Source organism: Thermobia domestica, chromosome 5 (genome assembly GCF_964235325.1).
Source record: "Thermobia domestica chromosome 5, izTheDome1.hap1.1, whole genome shotgun sequence".
NCBI lineage: Eukaryota > Metazoa > Arthropoda > Insecta > Zygentoma > Lepismatidae > Thermobia > Thermobia domestica.
Genome location: NC_137458.1, coordinates 122,336,775 through 122,353,497, shown reverse-complemented (window position 1 = coordinate 122,353,497; position 16,723 = coordinate 122,336,775). Strand labels below are relative to the sequence as shown.

At 33.8% G+C, this 16,723-nt stretch overlaps 1 protein-coding gene across 2 annotated transcripts in view; it reads left to right on the top strand.

Moving 5' to 3' along the window:
• Window positions 1-16,723, top strand: part of ex (FERM domain containing expanded) — a 65,332-nt gene that overhangs the window by 34,904 nt on the left and 13,705 nt on the right. For both annotated transcript variants that reach the window (XM_081759022.1, XM_081759021.1), the window contains exons 2-4: window positions 4,840-4,995; window positions 9,644-9,743; window positions 11,577-11,656. In XM_081759022.1, coding sequence (XP_081615148.1) covers window positions 4,879-4,995; window positions 9,644-9,743; window positions 11,577-11,656 — 297 coding nt within the window. In that variant the 5' untranslated portion in view covers window positions 4,840-4,878. The remainder of the gene's footprint in view (window positions 1-4,839; window positions 4,996-9,643; window positions 9,744-11,576; window positions 11,657-16,723) is intronic.

Sequence of the window (16,723 nt, the reverse complement as noted above, 5' to 3'; positions counted from 1 at the left end):
ATTCATATTGTTTCACACATATATATTCATATTGTTAAGAATCCAAGGACACATGCAACATATTTTAAGCTGTTAAAATGTTTATTTTTCCGTAACCTCTTGTGAAAGGGGAGTTAAAACCAGGAGAATCTCCCCTTGGGCACGCCACTGCTTGAAAACGCTATAATAAAGCAACGTAGTTGTAAAGTAAATCGAAACACGTTCGAATAATAAAATGATATAGCATTGAATTATATATAGTATAACATAGAATACTAAAAATTAAAAAAAAAAAAAAAATAGAGAAGACAAAACGAATTACTACTATAAATGTGGGTGACGAAGATTTTTTTTCTTCCCGGGGATAATATTCCTTCTAAGGGATCAGCAATATAACTACAGTATTATGCTATTAAAATAAACACATATTTTTAAATAGACTGTAGATAAACGTTTTTTTTTTTTTTTTTACCAAGTAATAAAAAGAGTTTTGTTTTCCATTTCACAGTTCGAAAACTCATAAATTTCACTTCTTCACACTTTCTAAACTTCATGTGCCAAATATTTCAAAGAGTTTATCACGGAATCTCTCAATACTATATGTGTATGGACACATGTCAATACCTGCAATGGTGTGATGAATTTAACATCTTTGTAAAAATTATATTTTGCAAGTAATTGTGGTACAGTTTTTCACAGCTATGAAAAAAAAAAAAAAAGAAACTAGATTTACTAATGAAAAGGGAGAGAGTTAAGAGAAAGATTTACATTATCAAAACATCACGAGCGCAAAAATTTTTTTTTAATTGGGTCATGTTTGCTTTCCATCATTACTTAAAAGAAAAAGAAAAAAGGATTTGTACACAATTGTGTGCAGCAACTCGAAAACAATTGCTGTATACCCATTCAATTTTAAATTTAGACAGATGTTTAAAAAAAATGGAAATTTCAAAAGCAGATAACAGTAACTGTTTCAATTGAGTGGTTCGTAAACCCAAACTGAAATTACTGACTTTTAATTGAAAATAAACAGAATCTTATTTCAGTACATAATTATATATATATATAATATTTATAATTGTCTCATTTAATTTAACTGCTGTTTTAATTAATATACTGAGTATGTAGTAGGATGATTTTGTGAATATTTGCTGATATCCACGACGATTATTTTAATTTGCATTTTTTACAATTTTTTTCCTCTTAGAATTTACGTTGTATTTAATTTATAATTATTCCTGACGATTGTCTCCCTAGTTACTTAACTAGCTTCTTCAGGGATATACTATATATTCGCACGTATATTCGTTACTTTTTAACAGAATGATCATAATTTTTTTATATATATATATGTACTAAAATCCATTTACCGTTCATAACGCCACTCTTTCAAATTTTACTCTGGCCAAAGAGAATGCGTCACTTTTCAGTGACTTTTCCATCTTCTAATGGAAATGACAAATATAGTTAAAAAAAAAAAAAAAAGAATAATTTGGAAATTAAATCACGATGCAAATTCACGGAGTGTTTAATTTTTTCATTTTTAAGAAATGATTTCGGCATGTTTGATTCTGTTCATTCTGGCTATCAGCGATACTGTGCCTATAAATATTTAAAGTATATAAGAATATTTAAACCTATAAATGAGATCAGTGATTGCCAATGTATAATGTACTACGGGTCTGGAGAAAAAAAGAATGATGCTTGGGGTCAATTTTCCATACTCAATTTGCATAAGTCATACATTTTCTGAGTCTTTGTTCTATTTTGCGCATTCCGCTTCTTTTATCATGAGTCTAGGCTTGTCAGGACTAGAGCTACGAATCTTTAAAAGCAACTCTATGAAATCTGCACCTTTCTAAAAAATCGCCTTAGTAGGTCTAACAGCGTCCCTACCTTACAGAATGGTATTGGTGAAGAAAAGGTTAAAAAAAAAAAAGTATTTTTTACAGTTACAAGTCAAGTCTCTATTCAGTATATTATAATACTCGTTCTGTTATGCATGGAGTTAAAAAGGAAACAAATCATACACTTTTTTACATTTTCATTCGCGGGGCTGCCATTTGACCATTAATGAATTAGATAAATCAATCTTATCTGAATCTCCTTCTCAAACGTGGTTTCTAGCCTACTTATCCTACTGTAACTAGGTGAAACCATGAAGTCAATACAGTAGAAAGATGAGGGTGAGTTTTTTTTTTCCGTGGTTCAAAAAGCGCACGGAAAACAGGAAATTACGGAACTAGAATGGAGAGTTAGGGTTGGAGATACCATGAATACAAGAAATGAGTAATTTAGATTTCAATACATAGATTCACCTGTCAATTAATATCATTTCCGCACAAAAGTACTCTCGACTTCTTGTAGTGACTAAAATCCAGATCCTTGATATGAATAATTAAATCAACAAAATAACTTGAAGTAATGTTAACTATATAGTTGGATGAGGGTAGAATGAAGTAGATTTTTTCTTTATCAATTATCAAAATAGTATCTTCACCCTCCATAGCACGCGTGGTCAATTGTAACATCAAGGCACGTGCGCGGAGTCTCACTCCGCAGTATTTATTTATCTTATTTTAACGTGTATTTTATTTTGAAGCGATATTAAATTTTTAAAATATTTTCTTTGCAATGTTTCTGACAATTCACCACGTATATTTTATAGCACAAATTCCTTTAACAGTTCTAGGAAAACTAAAATTTCTCTCCGCGGCGCGTGCTACAGCGGGTTAAAGTACTGGTATAAGTAAAGAACTGATAAGTGTTCATAATCGGGAAGTTTCAGGTGCGAATCAAAGGGTCAGCTAGACAAATTGTTTTTTTCTTCCGCCGTGTTTTCTTCGAAGGTTAAAAACTGACATGAAAAATCCAAAATTAACCATAGTAGTCCATAATTATGGTTTCTCAACAATAAATATTATTAGGTTTAGGTAAACTCGATAACAACTTCGGGATTGTACCTAATTTGTCAAAAAATGAACATAGCGAAAAATAAATTACGTAACTCTTAGTCAACAAATATAGTAAGGCATTACTTGATAAAAACAAAAGCTGTGAAAATATTTGTTTATTAGACAACAGTTTTCCATAAGACATCAAACGATTGTGCCTAAATTAGCAGTCGTCTTTAATATCAACATTTCTCATAATATTAACTTTTATAACTACTACTACTGCCTTTCTCTAGAACCGCCAGCTTCTAGTACGTGTTAAAAAAGAAAAAAAAAAATACTCAAATTAAAGTGATACAATGGTAAGTCATTCATTCCTAACACTTTTCTTCGCTGTTTTATTGTCACATTAATAATTGGAAGATTATTCCTTTTAGTACTCAGTGATTGTCCTGCTCCCCTCGTCTCCTAGTCAGTGTGGTACCGTTGAAAACAATATTAAGAAAGAAGAATGAAAGAAATAAAAGCAGATGGAATGTCACGACTCATAATTCAGCTGCGTAAAAAGAATGCTTGATAAAATTGCACCGTCTTTTTCTGTCAGGAATGTGTAACAACTCTCGTAAACTAGAAAAAGACAGTACAATTATTATTCTCAACAATACGCCATAGAATTGGACGGTGTATGGTATTAAAAATATTTTGTTTCTTCTTTACGGAACAAAAATTCAGGACAAAAAATGGCGGGAAAAATAAAAGTTCTTCCAGAAAATTTTATTAATGTTAATAATAAGGAAAAAAAGATCGTCAAGAAATCGTAGACTATAACATCATTTCCATAAATACTGGATTCGTAACGGGAAATCAAGCTAGAAAACAAACAAGATAACAATCGTTCTTTCTAAAAAGAGTAATGATAGATTTTTCATGTCACGGTACTTAACTGAACAATTAAATTTGCACATTATTGTTTATGGATAACCACGAGATCGGACAATATGATTTCCGATTAAATCTCATGTCTAGCGTTAAAAATAGTGAATTACGTAAACTTTTCGGCATTTTAATGACCGGCAGTATGAAATTAAAAGCTACTTAAAACAAGCTGTTATGAGGATGTACACAACATCGAAAGATCTATATTTAGACAATTCGTAGAATAAGGTACCTGAATAGATCTCTTTTAAAATTTTCTAGCCTTAAAATTCCCATGTGGTTTTATACTTACTTATGTCTCCATTATGAGTATTCTGCTTGCTAAGGTAAAACAGTTTTTTGTAATTGTTTAAAAGGCAAAGCTTTATAAATATAATGGGCAATAAAATAACAATAAACATACATATAATCATTTATTTGCTTTATTTAGTACATAATTTGCATTCATTTTAGTTATTTTTAATTGACAATAAGTTAATTTTATTTCATTTACTTGCCTACCTTAGCTTACAGCAACTAGAACGTTTTTAGCTAACATCATAGAATTGTCCATTTTGCTAGTGTAAAAAGGAACATTCATGTTATTGTATACAGTATAAACAGAGCAGCACCTGTATAATGTAATAAGTAACAAATCACATAGTCGAATTTGAATCTATACAACTATTTTTTCAACCAGCATAAATACAATCTTAAAATGTGTAATAAACATTTTATGTACAAATATTGAACACATTTACCTGAAAAGTCTTCACAATAATTGTAATATTAATTTTTAAAAGATGTTTTATTATAAACCTAATACAATTCTAACATTATTTGCAAATTCTTGTCTGAATTAATTTTGCCATACCGTATTATAAATCTTGATTGGTATAGCTTTGGATTATGTTTAGCTCAATAACAACAAAATGTATATTGTCTGTATACCAGTATGTTCATTTTATGTGTATTTCTTTAGTGCTTATAAGCTTTGCATATATTGGTGTATTTTAAACTTACTGTGTTATTTTTTTTTCTTTTTTTCCAGTTATCAATTGGTCGAGGCAAACGACGGGGTATAGACAGAATGCATAGTAGCACTGTCAGTGCCCCTTTACCAGATTGTAACACTTCGCTGTCCAGTTCAAAGAAATATGCCGCTGTGGAACTGCTTACCAAAGATATCATTTACTTCATTGTAGGGGTAAGTACCTGTGAATTAATAAATACGGAAACAAAAATAAAATCAAGGATAGGGACGGCAAAAGAAGACTTTAGGATCAAGTGAACTTATTTTGTTTCTATCTCTCCATCCAAACCTTTGAAGCTAAATCTTTGTTGGGAGTGCCATGTGCGGCGATGCATTGTTAAGAAAGAGAATAGTGCCTTCGCGTAACTTGCTTCGCCTCATGTTGTTGATGATAATGCACAACGATCACAATGTTTGGAAGTACGGGTCGACATTAATGGTTGTGCTCCTTTGCGTAAACACGGTGTAAAACACGCATTCATAGTCGAAGAAAAATATTTCCTTAATCTTTCCTGCTTATGGCACGACATTGCATTTCTTCTGCACAGGCAAGAATGTGTGTCTCCATTCTATACAGACTCTTTGTTTCTGATGAAATGATATATCTATGTCATGTAATGATGCGGCACAAAGACTCGTGGTCTTCATCTGTATTCGTCGATTACGGCCTTCTTTCTGGATTAACATCCTCTAAGCTTGTGTAACCATATTCAAATTGTTGATACAATTTCACTATGGCTAGATGCGATGTTGCGTTTGGTCTATACATCGTTGACAGTTTATGGTGAAACTTTCTGCAATTTTACTGTTTTGTCCACAGAATGCGTGCCTTTCCGCTCATTTTCAATTTACCACATCATTTCACTTTCGAATTACGATACACCTCTGAAGAATATCACACCAACTGTTTGTGCGGGTAGCTGCGATCCTGAACTCTTTTTCGGACAGGATTTCGCCCGTGTTGCTCAGTACACTCCAGTTCAAGGGACATGTATATTTTTTTTAAAAAAAATTCTCCTCGTACTTCTGTTTAACTATTTTGTTGTTAAGAAATAATCTGGAAATTAATTTTGATAGATTTCAAGTACAAAATGTCCAGAATAATGAATATTTGGAAAACACTGTTTATTTTACGTAACATTACTTTGAAAATTTAAGAGAAGTGTGAAAAATAAGTTAGTATTGAAACAAGCGAAAGTGAACCGAACTCAAAAATTCCCGACATGGAAATCTGTGGAAGACATTCTTGTTATCGAGTCAAACCTGTTCCTGGCCAAGCTCGATACCAGATATAGCGATCTTTAGTTCCTAGACGATGGGATGCTTGCCCACCGAATTTCGCTCAGATCAGGCTAGTAGTTACCGAGAAATAATGTACCACATACAAGGTGAGCCGAGAGTGTTTCTTGCCGAGCTCAGCCACCAAATATACCATTTTTTCTTTTTTTTACTCCTTCGTACATGGGCTATTTACTCCACCAAATCTGGTTCAAATCTGGCCATTAGTACCACTGTCTCTCTCTCTCTTTCTCTCTCAATCTCTCTCTCTCACACACAAATATAGACCAACCTGGGTGCACAAATGCTTCCTTTCGGAGTTATAAGCTGCCGAAAACATGGAAAAAAAAAATGAGCTTTAAAGGTCCGTAGCTCCAAAACTATGGGTCCTACTGTAGTCGGGTCAAGACTTCACTTAGAAACTAATATGTGCACTATTCAAAAATACATGTTTCGGAACGAGTCTGGTTCTAGGTAACATTAAGAAAAGGGATGTAAACTAAAATCAATTCGCCCCAAAATATCAATTAAATAGGACATGGTGATACGAAGAACAAACTTTCAAATGGTTTAAATATCAAAGTGCAATAGATTCATCAAAGTCGTCATTGTAACATTTTCTATGTTTAAACACCAAATCACTACAATTTGTTTAATAATAATAATAATAATAATAATAATAATAATAATAATAATAATAATAATAATGGAAAATTATACATACACAATTGTTCGTAAAGTTCATGACATAAGTAGTAGAATTAATTTTAAAAATTACACGTAGTATGTGCGTAAAGAGTGCGTGTGTGTGTGTCACTGTTAGGAAATGACAACAATCTGCTAGTTAACAATATATTTTGCTACATATACAGTACATAAGTACTGTAAATAACAATATCTTCCGGGAAAATAAAAACTTTAAAATATTATTAGCAACAAACGAATGTTTTAGCTCCACAAAAGTTCTTTTTTAGCTTTTCTCGAAAACTACTCATGATAATTTACCCTGAAGTTTATTATCTTGTCCAGTTGGATGTAATCTATCGACTGATGCATATTCTACGTTTGAACAATATTTTCGTTAAACAGAAATTTGTTAATGGCAATTTCAGGCAGTGGCGTATTTACGGTTTTATTTCGGGTGGGGGGAGGCTTTGCTAACTTTATTCCTGAAAATGTGAAAATTCTGCAAGATATTTCATTTACTTTAATATAGAAAATAAAATTTCAGTGAGAGGGGCTTCAGCTCGGAAGCCCCCTTTAAATACGCCACTGATTTCAGGCTATATCTCATTAATTATACTATATATTGTTGTCTTGCTAGAGTCTTAATGAAGGTATATTTCGGTATCAGTTTCACTTCAATAAATGGCATGGTTCTTGTCCAGCATCAATTTTTAGGTTCGCAATTTATTTGTTTTTCTTTCTTCATTGTTTCGAAAACTATGCACGAGGTATTACATTCACGCCTATCATTTACCTCAGCTCAATAAAATCATCGTTTGGTACACGCCTTCAGTGCCGTGCTGTGGAAAATCAGTGCCCGAGGCGCGAGTATAGACAGAGTCCCCGTACCTATGAGTGGGGTCCGCTGCTAAGCGCCGCCATGGTAGGCACGAAGCGTAAGAAAATTTTCAAAAATAAACCCTGCTTTTCCTTGATTTTGAGCGCTTTTTATTACTATTTTCCTTCCATTTTATATATGTGCATATGCATTTTCTTAACATGAGTAACATTATAGTATTCCTTCCTAAAGCAGGAAGAGGACTTAAGTACATACTAGTAATATTTTCCTCTCCCTCTTTTTTATTTCTCTTTCCCCCCGAATTTTGCGCCCTCTTTCTTCGGCGCCCCGAGCCCTCGTCCCGCTTGCCCCCTCTCCCCGTGACACGGCACTGTACGTTTCATCTTTAGACAATTTCTTTTCCGTTAAACACCGATAATATTTAGAATTAAATCGATCGTTAAAATCTCTGTTACAATTTACTCCAATGTACTACTGATTCTTAACAAACAATTAAAGAAACATATTGCAGCTGAAACTTATGGTTAGAGACCCTTAAATGTGATCTCAATACGAAAACAGCGATCTGATTCCACTATACTTCGTGGATTGATATCAATTTGCTCCATTGTTTGCGAGGTAGTAAGTCACCGCCATTACTGAATCAGTTTTATAACTTCTTAAATTGTGTCATACATTGACTCACATGCGTCTATTTTAATATGCAGAAATGTGCTGTCGGAAACTATGAAATGTCCGAGAAGTTCGCTTTGTTACATTGTGCTGTTGGTGAAACTAATTGCCAGTAAGACGGCATTAAATTAGCCTTGTAGCACACATGTGTGTTTACAACGTTTAAAATTTAACTGAATTGGTTGATTGATTAATGATAATTCTTTGTTATTTTCAAACATTCTTTGACCAAATGTGAATACAATGTTCCTTCAAGTGAATGAAATCACTTTAGTGTTCTAGCAGCAATAATTTAGTGTTAAGCTATAACTTTTTATAAACAGTTTTATGTGCAACAGGAGTAGTTAATTTGAATATCGACACTTTGTGTTTCCTTAATGTTAGTCCTCAGTAAGTTTACAAATTTATAAAGAAAGAAGCTACTTTTTAAAACTGTTTTTTGCTAAAAGATTACCAATACTAATTGTAAAAATCATCACAATATTGCTCCAATACTATGCACCAAATGAGAAATAGCACAGCACCCTTTGATTTCGCTAATAGCTTGTAGATATCCAAACTGTGCTATCCATACGTGTCGGAAGTATTGTAGAACAGCTTTGTCCGTCTATTTGTCGTCAATTATCAGAGCAAAAACAGTAAGATATATCGAGATGCAGTTTTTGCAATCGATTCAGCTTCCCAAGAATAGGTTCTATCTCCTCCCTTAACCCTCTGTTCAACCCGGAAGTGGTTTAAATTAACCATTTTCGGTTTCAACATTTATCGCATAGAATAAAAATGGTGATAGTAGCGACAAGCGGTTTTCTACAGTTAATTCAGTCTCTCAAGAGTACATACCATCACAAACCTCAACATTCTATCGAAACCGGAAGTAGTTGAAATTTACTACTACTTTCGATTTAGGTACTGATTTCCGTAGAGCAAACGTGGTAAGAGATATCGTGGTACAGTTTTCTGCAATCGCTTTTGTTTTCCATACAGGCCCGTCATACAGTTTGTTTATTGGATTACGTGGCCAGTAGATCGGTTCTCATAGTTATAATATTTTTAATCGAAGTTTCGCTACATCGTAATTTAAGTACTTATAACATTATCGGAAAACGTTGAGTCAATAATGAAAATTAATGATCGAACTGGGATCATAAAGCATGTTAGCCACTTATGCACAGAAATACCATTTCATTAATTTACATGTTTTCTAAAAACATATACGTAGATTATTATTATTATATTTTTTTTTTAAAAAAAGATAATTCTGGAACTAACTAAAGTTTACACACAACAAGTATGCATTATGAAAATCGTATTAAGTACTAATTTTTCTTCTATTCTTTTATTTTACAGCCGAAATCGAGGACGAAAGAATTGTATTCTCAGTTATGTTCACATCTAGAAAAACAGGGAATGCTCAGCTGCAATCTTTTTGGTTTGGCAGTCGTGTTAGGTAAGTATATTACTTCTCTTGCGTTACACTTACAGACTGTGTTATGTATAAGTAATTGAGAACCAACATACAGTCAGAAATAAAGTATATAAGCATGGAAATAGTAATCAACACCTTCCACATTTTCTTTTGACACTTTTTCTATTCGGGTAAAATCATTAGTCATTATTTGTTACCATTGTTTGTTTCTTATTTATTTATTTATTGAATAAACACCCAGATAATAGCTTCCATTGTACAATGGAACATGCGACTAGATAAAACAACAAAAATAAAATAAACAAATATAACGAAGTAAGTAAATAATATATCTAAGCTTACACTAAGGGTGGAAGCATGGTGATGTAGTATTAGAGCGCTTACATCTGGTGCGAAGGATCCCTGGTTCGATCTCAGTCCATATGAGTTTGTAGTGGACAACATTATTTCCGTGGGTTTTCTCGGGTTCTTCCGTTTCCTTCCACGTACTCATTTCACCAGGTCTTTCATAATAATTCACTTTCTTTATTATCCGTCTCTTTTAGGCCACAGGACATAATCATGGGTTGTAAAACTTAAAAGGAAGGGTTAACTTTAGAGACCTAATGACATTTACTTATTCTAGAAATGTGATTTCGAAAGCTGCTTCTGCTCTCATCCTCGGTCGATCAATATACAAAGAACAATGAAATCACAGAACTCAACATACTTATTAGTTCATAACTAATATCTTATAGAAATCATGATATGAAAAATAGTTGATCAACGTAAACTATCTTACCACTCATGTACGAAAAGTATCACAAATGTAATCAGAACAAGAAGTTCGTCAAGTATTTGAGTGTTTGAGATCCCTAAGTGTACTTATAGTGAATTATATGCAACCGATAATTCACTATAGGTAAAGGTGCAATAAAATTCATTGAGCGAAAGTGCGACTTGGCGTGGGCGAAATCTGTATGTCTGACATACCATTCTAAGTCAGTCTCTTTCCAGATCAGTCATACGTTTTTAATGTTGGTAAAATATATTCTCGAAAATAGTAGTTAGTGACCTTCTAATTATATGATAATTCATTGCAAACTATGCTTTTATGCTTTGTTTAGCATTATAAACACCTTCCAAATATATCCTTAAATTAAAAAAGTAATAATAATAAAAATAATAAAATTAACAGTTATATGGAGCAATACAACATAATAGTAAAACGATACCTAGAAAACTGTTCAGTCTTCTATAAGAAGATTATTTTTCTATGAGTCTTGTAATTCAGTTGAGGATGATTTTCTCTTCTTTCATGTAACCCTTCTCTTTTCTTTATGTATAAGTTAACGTACCTTTTTAACAGCAAGGATATATGACTCCTAGGAACGGCGCTGACTTTCCAAAATTTATGTGGGTATATATCAATGGCGGTGCGTGTTATATATTTTCAGGGATGTCTCGATATTTGATTGATTTCTTTTTAGTTAGAATATTTTATGAACACTGTCATAAAGGGCTGTGCTGGGAAAAAGTAAAATATACCAGTACTATAAGGATAAGTTGGGGCTCCCCTAGCTCAGTCGATAATACGACTGACTTAAACGGAACAGAAACGGGTTCAAACCCGGACCCAAACTAAAAATCCTGTGGGTGTGCCGCACCCACAAGATTATTTGTGTGGGTGCCGGAATCCTAGAGCACCCACATAGTCGGCGCGCATGACTCCTAGCTCTACAGTTTAGCATGTTCAAAACCACATGTAATCCTGACTCGTGAGATTTTGTATATCTATATATATGCATATAATTTATTTTCCATGAATTAACAAATTATCTCAATTAAAGTATGTTATTATCTCTTTTTTTTCAGATGGAGAATATGTCTTTATTGATCCTGAGAACAAGCTGTCAAAATACGCACCAAAGAGTTGGAAGTCATCGAATGGAAACGTTAGTATTGTTTTAAGTTCAGTATAATAATAATAGTTCTAGCAGTAGTAATAAAATACTAAAATTGTAGAAATTAGTAATATTAGATACCTTCTAATAAGAAGACAAAATCCTTAAACTGTTTAAGGCAACGTTGCTTATCAAACGGTAGCAATATCTGAGCAAGAGCATTCATTCTAAAATTATTGTGATTAAAACAATGTATGAGAGGAAGTCAAAAAGTAACTGAAACATATATTATTTTTTACATAATCTCCTTGCACTTCTACGCACTTTTCTCAACGTTTCACAAGTTTTTTGTTTCTGTCGAAAAAAAAAAAGTTTTTCGGTTGCACCTGTAACCAATTTTGTACCGCATCAATGACTTCTGCATCGGTTGCAAATCTTTTTCCCATGAGCGCTTCCTTCAATGGAATGCGCTGAACCGTGACTGATATGTAAAGTATTGGCGATTTCGTCCACTGTGATTCGTCTGTTTTCCATCACCATAACCTCAACGATTTTCAAATTATTCTCAGTCGTTGATGTCGATGGCCTGCCCGATCTTCCCTCGTCACATAAAGAAGTTCTTCCTTGTTTGAAATGCTTCATCCATTCGTAGATTTTGCTTCGCGATAAACAGCTGTCACCGTACTGCGCTTGCTTTCGACGAATAATTTCCTCCTTGGTGCGGGTCGACAATGGAGCTGTCATGTTTAACGGTCTGCTACGCTCCAACGACTAACACGGGAATAAGACTGACATGTTGCATAGAAGTGTTGCAGACGACACTATAACCGTCACCAGTTTATAGAAATATTTTTGTGGACGCTCTGTATATTTCGTAAAGACAGTAATTATTTTTCGATTTATACTTTATTCTGCGACGAAATAACTTCTTTCTTCGATGGGAACTCTTTTTCTTCCTACAAACAGGACAAAGAAGTATTTCATCGTTTATTCATATATATATTTAAAACGTTGCTTTGTGAGAACATCTTAGTGAGCTACGAAGGTTCTCAATTTTCTCCCTGACTTATTAATATGTAAAGAGTATGTTCTATTGTTATTTGGAACTGAATTAAGTGTATCTTCCAGTCATTTATGGGAATACTGCGATCCAGATCACAGTAGGTGTTGGAGCGACAGAACGACGCCAGCCACATCGTTTTGCCAGTTCGTTATCTAAATGTTTCCACAATCAAGTTATCGCAATGTCTTGTGCGTCGTGGCCAGTGGACTAAAGTTAACGTTAATTCTTTTTTATATTCTATTTACATGTACATACAAGTTATTTAACCTGAGTGTTTTTTTGGAATGAATTGCCAACATTGATCAGGCGATCAGGCGTATCGAACCTCTGAGTTCGAGGAGTCTTACTCCGTAACTATGAGCAGAAATCACGTACGTTGCATCGGGCATCAAGTATAATGTTGTGCTAAGGGGTATACGTTATTAGCCAGCCAAGGACCTAGTTATGGCTAACACCAGTCAGTGAAATCCCCGGTTCACATACCTACTATCCATTTCATAAAGATAGGCCCCTGACTTCGCGGTGCTGCCATGACGTCCAGTCAAAACTTATATTTCATTGTCATACCTCGTTGGAATTGCTGGAATGTTGTCTTTTCAATACTTAAGATATAAAAATTTTCTTTGTACTATGTAGTGAGAAAAAAATAAAAATTAATGAAAAAGTGCGTATTTTTTCGTACTTTTCTGGTAGATCAATGTTTATAGAGCTATATCTCAGAAAAGAGATCACGTGAAATAATTTCCTGTGTACAGTATGTAGATGCATCCATTAACTGTAAGATGTGAAAAGTTCAATTTTCATCACTTGATATTTTTTGTGTAATTAAAACAAATGTACGACGCTCTGATCTCCTTTACCAAGGTAGGTAGAGAAACGTACAAAACACTGTTCGAAAATTTGGAAGTCTAGTGTTCCAAATATTTGGAACTATAAACATAAAAGGGTTTAGTTGATAGAGTATTTATTTTTTAAAAAAAAATGTTTACTTCAACATATTCTCTGCGTTAAGCGGTGAGCCATGTTGCAACCCAATCTTTAAATTCCCCGCGCTTATATGAAGAAACAGCATACAGTAAATGGAAGTGCGGCAACGCTGTCGTGCACTGTTGTCGCGTTCAGGAAGCTTGTAGCGCGAAGCCTACTTCATAAGAATGTAATAGGAAAAGTATTTATTATAACCTTTCACAACATCATAAAAATATTAATGCATGCACACTTATGTCCAAAATTATTGTCGCATGTCTATAAATATGTTATTGTAGGAATATAATTTGATAACGAATTCGCCTGGTATTTCTTATAATGTTAGTATGTGTATAATCGGCAAAGACATGTATGTGGCAAATTTCATGTCAAAAGAGCAGTAAATAAGAACAATAAAACGAGTATTAAAAGTACCCTGCAAAATCATTATCAAATTATATTCTTACAAGAAGACAGTTATAGATATGCGACAATAATTTTGGACAAGAGTGTACACATCTCAATGTAATCGAAATAAAACGTTGAAGAAACACATCTAAAAACTCATCTCTTAATCTACTTACTTCATTCACTTTCGTCATGGCTTTGTTGACTCATCGCTGCTCCTGCTATCTTCCCTAATATTTATAAACAATGGCTCCATTTCTACGTCAAGATCTATCAGTATACACACTCTACAGCTTACGAACATGTTAATAGTTAAAAAGAAATGTAGCCCTACTGTAGCCTTGGCAATCATATGTTCACCCAAGTTCTGCGATCAATTCCCCTGCCGAATGTAACACAGAATGAGTCCTTTGTTTTCTTTCAACGAAAGTAAACAATGCAATGAGTAGGTGACGAGGGCTGTATTTGCGTCTAATCACGTCGCACTGATTAAATCTTCAACACTTCTCTTCGGTTCGTAGGCGTCAAAAACTTCCACACACACTCACATCATATGGGTTCATTGCAATGAAACAGACGAATGGGCATTTATATTTTTGTGAGTGTATCCTGTGCTTTTTGATTGAAAAAAAAAAAAAAAAAATAGATATTCCTTCACGAGCGGCGATATTACAAAAAGAAGAGGCAAAATGTTTAGTGATAATGAAATTGCAGAACTGATAAATGACTCCGACTCAGACGGTTATGAGTTAGTAATTAATAGTAAGGACATTGATTATTCTGTGCTCAGTGGCGTATCCGGGAGTGAACAAGATAGTAACTCTGTTTCAAGTAAACCTGAAGCTGCGCCGAAAAAAAACGCGTCATTCCTATTCAAAGGCAGATTCTAATGTAGCTTGGAGCTCTTAGATCTGAAAACAGATTTTCTGTGAAGTGTAAACTCAATATTACATATCAACTAAGGTTGTATCATATAATAAACTTTGTGCATGTTCTTGTTTCTGTGCAAGTGTATTTTGTACTGCGTGCAATAAGTGAAAAACTGACAAAAAGCAACAAATTTTCGAGGACCATCACATGCAAATCCAAACAAGATAAGAGTTTGCTTTTCTAATTTTGAACACTTGGTACATTTACTGTATATCCTGTTAATTTCTAAGAAATTGGTTTAAAATCTGTGGAGACATTACATTTTAAAAATATCTCTAAAAAGTGCCGGACTGTGTGCGTGACAAGTTTAAATACCCGTCCGGCTGAGAGTCTATACGCGCCAGGAAAATGTGGCAACGTAGCACTCCGTATAAACTGCGATAGCGAAGGGCGCAAAGCAGAAATAATCATAATGTCATATTTGTGATTGTTTATCTTTTAAAACAAGTCAAAACAGTTTGGTTGAAAAAGCTATTTTAAGATCTTTCTAAAAGTTTTTTCAAATTGTTAATACACCGCAGCAATTCAGAGATAATGATGTCTCACTTTTTACTGAATAACAAGAAAATTACTATGTGTTGAGTAATGAAATTTTCAGAACTTACAGGTAATAGATGCACCTACATATCGTGCACAGGAAATTATTTCATGTTATCTCATTTCCGAGATATAGTCCTATAAACATTGATTTACCAAAAAAGTACAAAAAAAATACGCACTTTTTCATTAATTTCTATTTTTTTCTCACTACACAGTACAAAGAAAATTTGTATGTCTTAAGTATTGAAAAGACAACATTCCAACAATTCCAACGAGGTACGACAATGCAGTATAAGTTTTGACTGGACGTCACGGCAGCACCGCGAAGTCAGGGGCCTATCTTTATGAAATGGATAGTAGTGCGTCTTAGTTATAAACGCGCCCTCCAACATTATCATTCCATATTGGTGACTGTCTATGCCGAAGACTAACGTCGACCTCTTAAGGATTTTCTGGAGCGGCAACCATACTACTTCGTGGAATCATCCCGATGTTTACTCCCACAGTGCTAATTCCTCAAGTGCATTAATGGTGCGAGAAAAGCATCTATAGTGAAATCCCAATTATAATCTTCCATTCTAATATATAAAAGTGATAAAGAGCTATAGTGTAGTGAAAAAGCAAAATGTGATTTCATTAATAAAAATAATTATACATATTCAGTGTTGAGTGTTGTGATTGTTTTTCTAATACGTTATTTTTTTTTAACAGTATTTTAATAAATAAGCATAGCGTCGTTTAATCCAGTGTGTTTTTGTCGTATGTATAAATAATGTTTGTGTGCGTTGTGGTCTGAATGACCGTCTGATCGTCCGTGAGGTTTTCGAGACGAGACATCCGAACCTCTCGGTGCCTAATGCTCATCTTGTTATTGAGACCGGCGGGCAATTTGGGAACTATTTTGTAATCCGTTTTTGGAGATGTCCTTCAACGTCTTACCCAGGTAAGTCCAGATCTCCGGAAAATACTCATTGACAGGACAACGAAGGACAGACCCCGGAAAGCGGTTATAACACTAATTCTGCGCTGGATACTAGCAGTGTTAGCAAACCCTAGTGCGATAAATTACGAAAGTCCTTTTACTTTTTTGACTTCCCCTCGTAAATTATAGTAATAGCTGCATTTTAAAATCTTGACTAATGAAAATTTATACATAACATTTGAGAACAGTTAGTGTAATGTCAAATGTTTTACAGAAGATGAAACTTTAT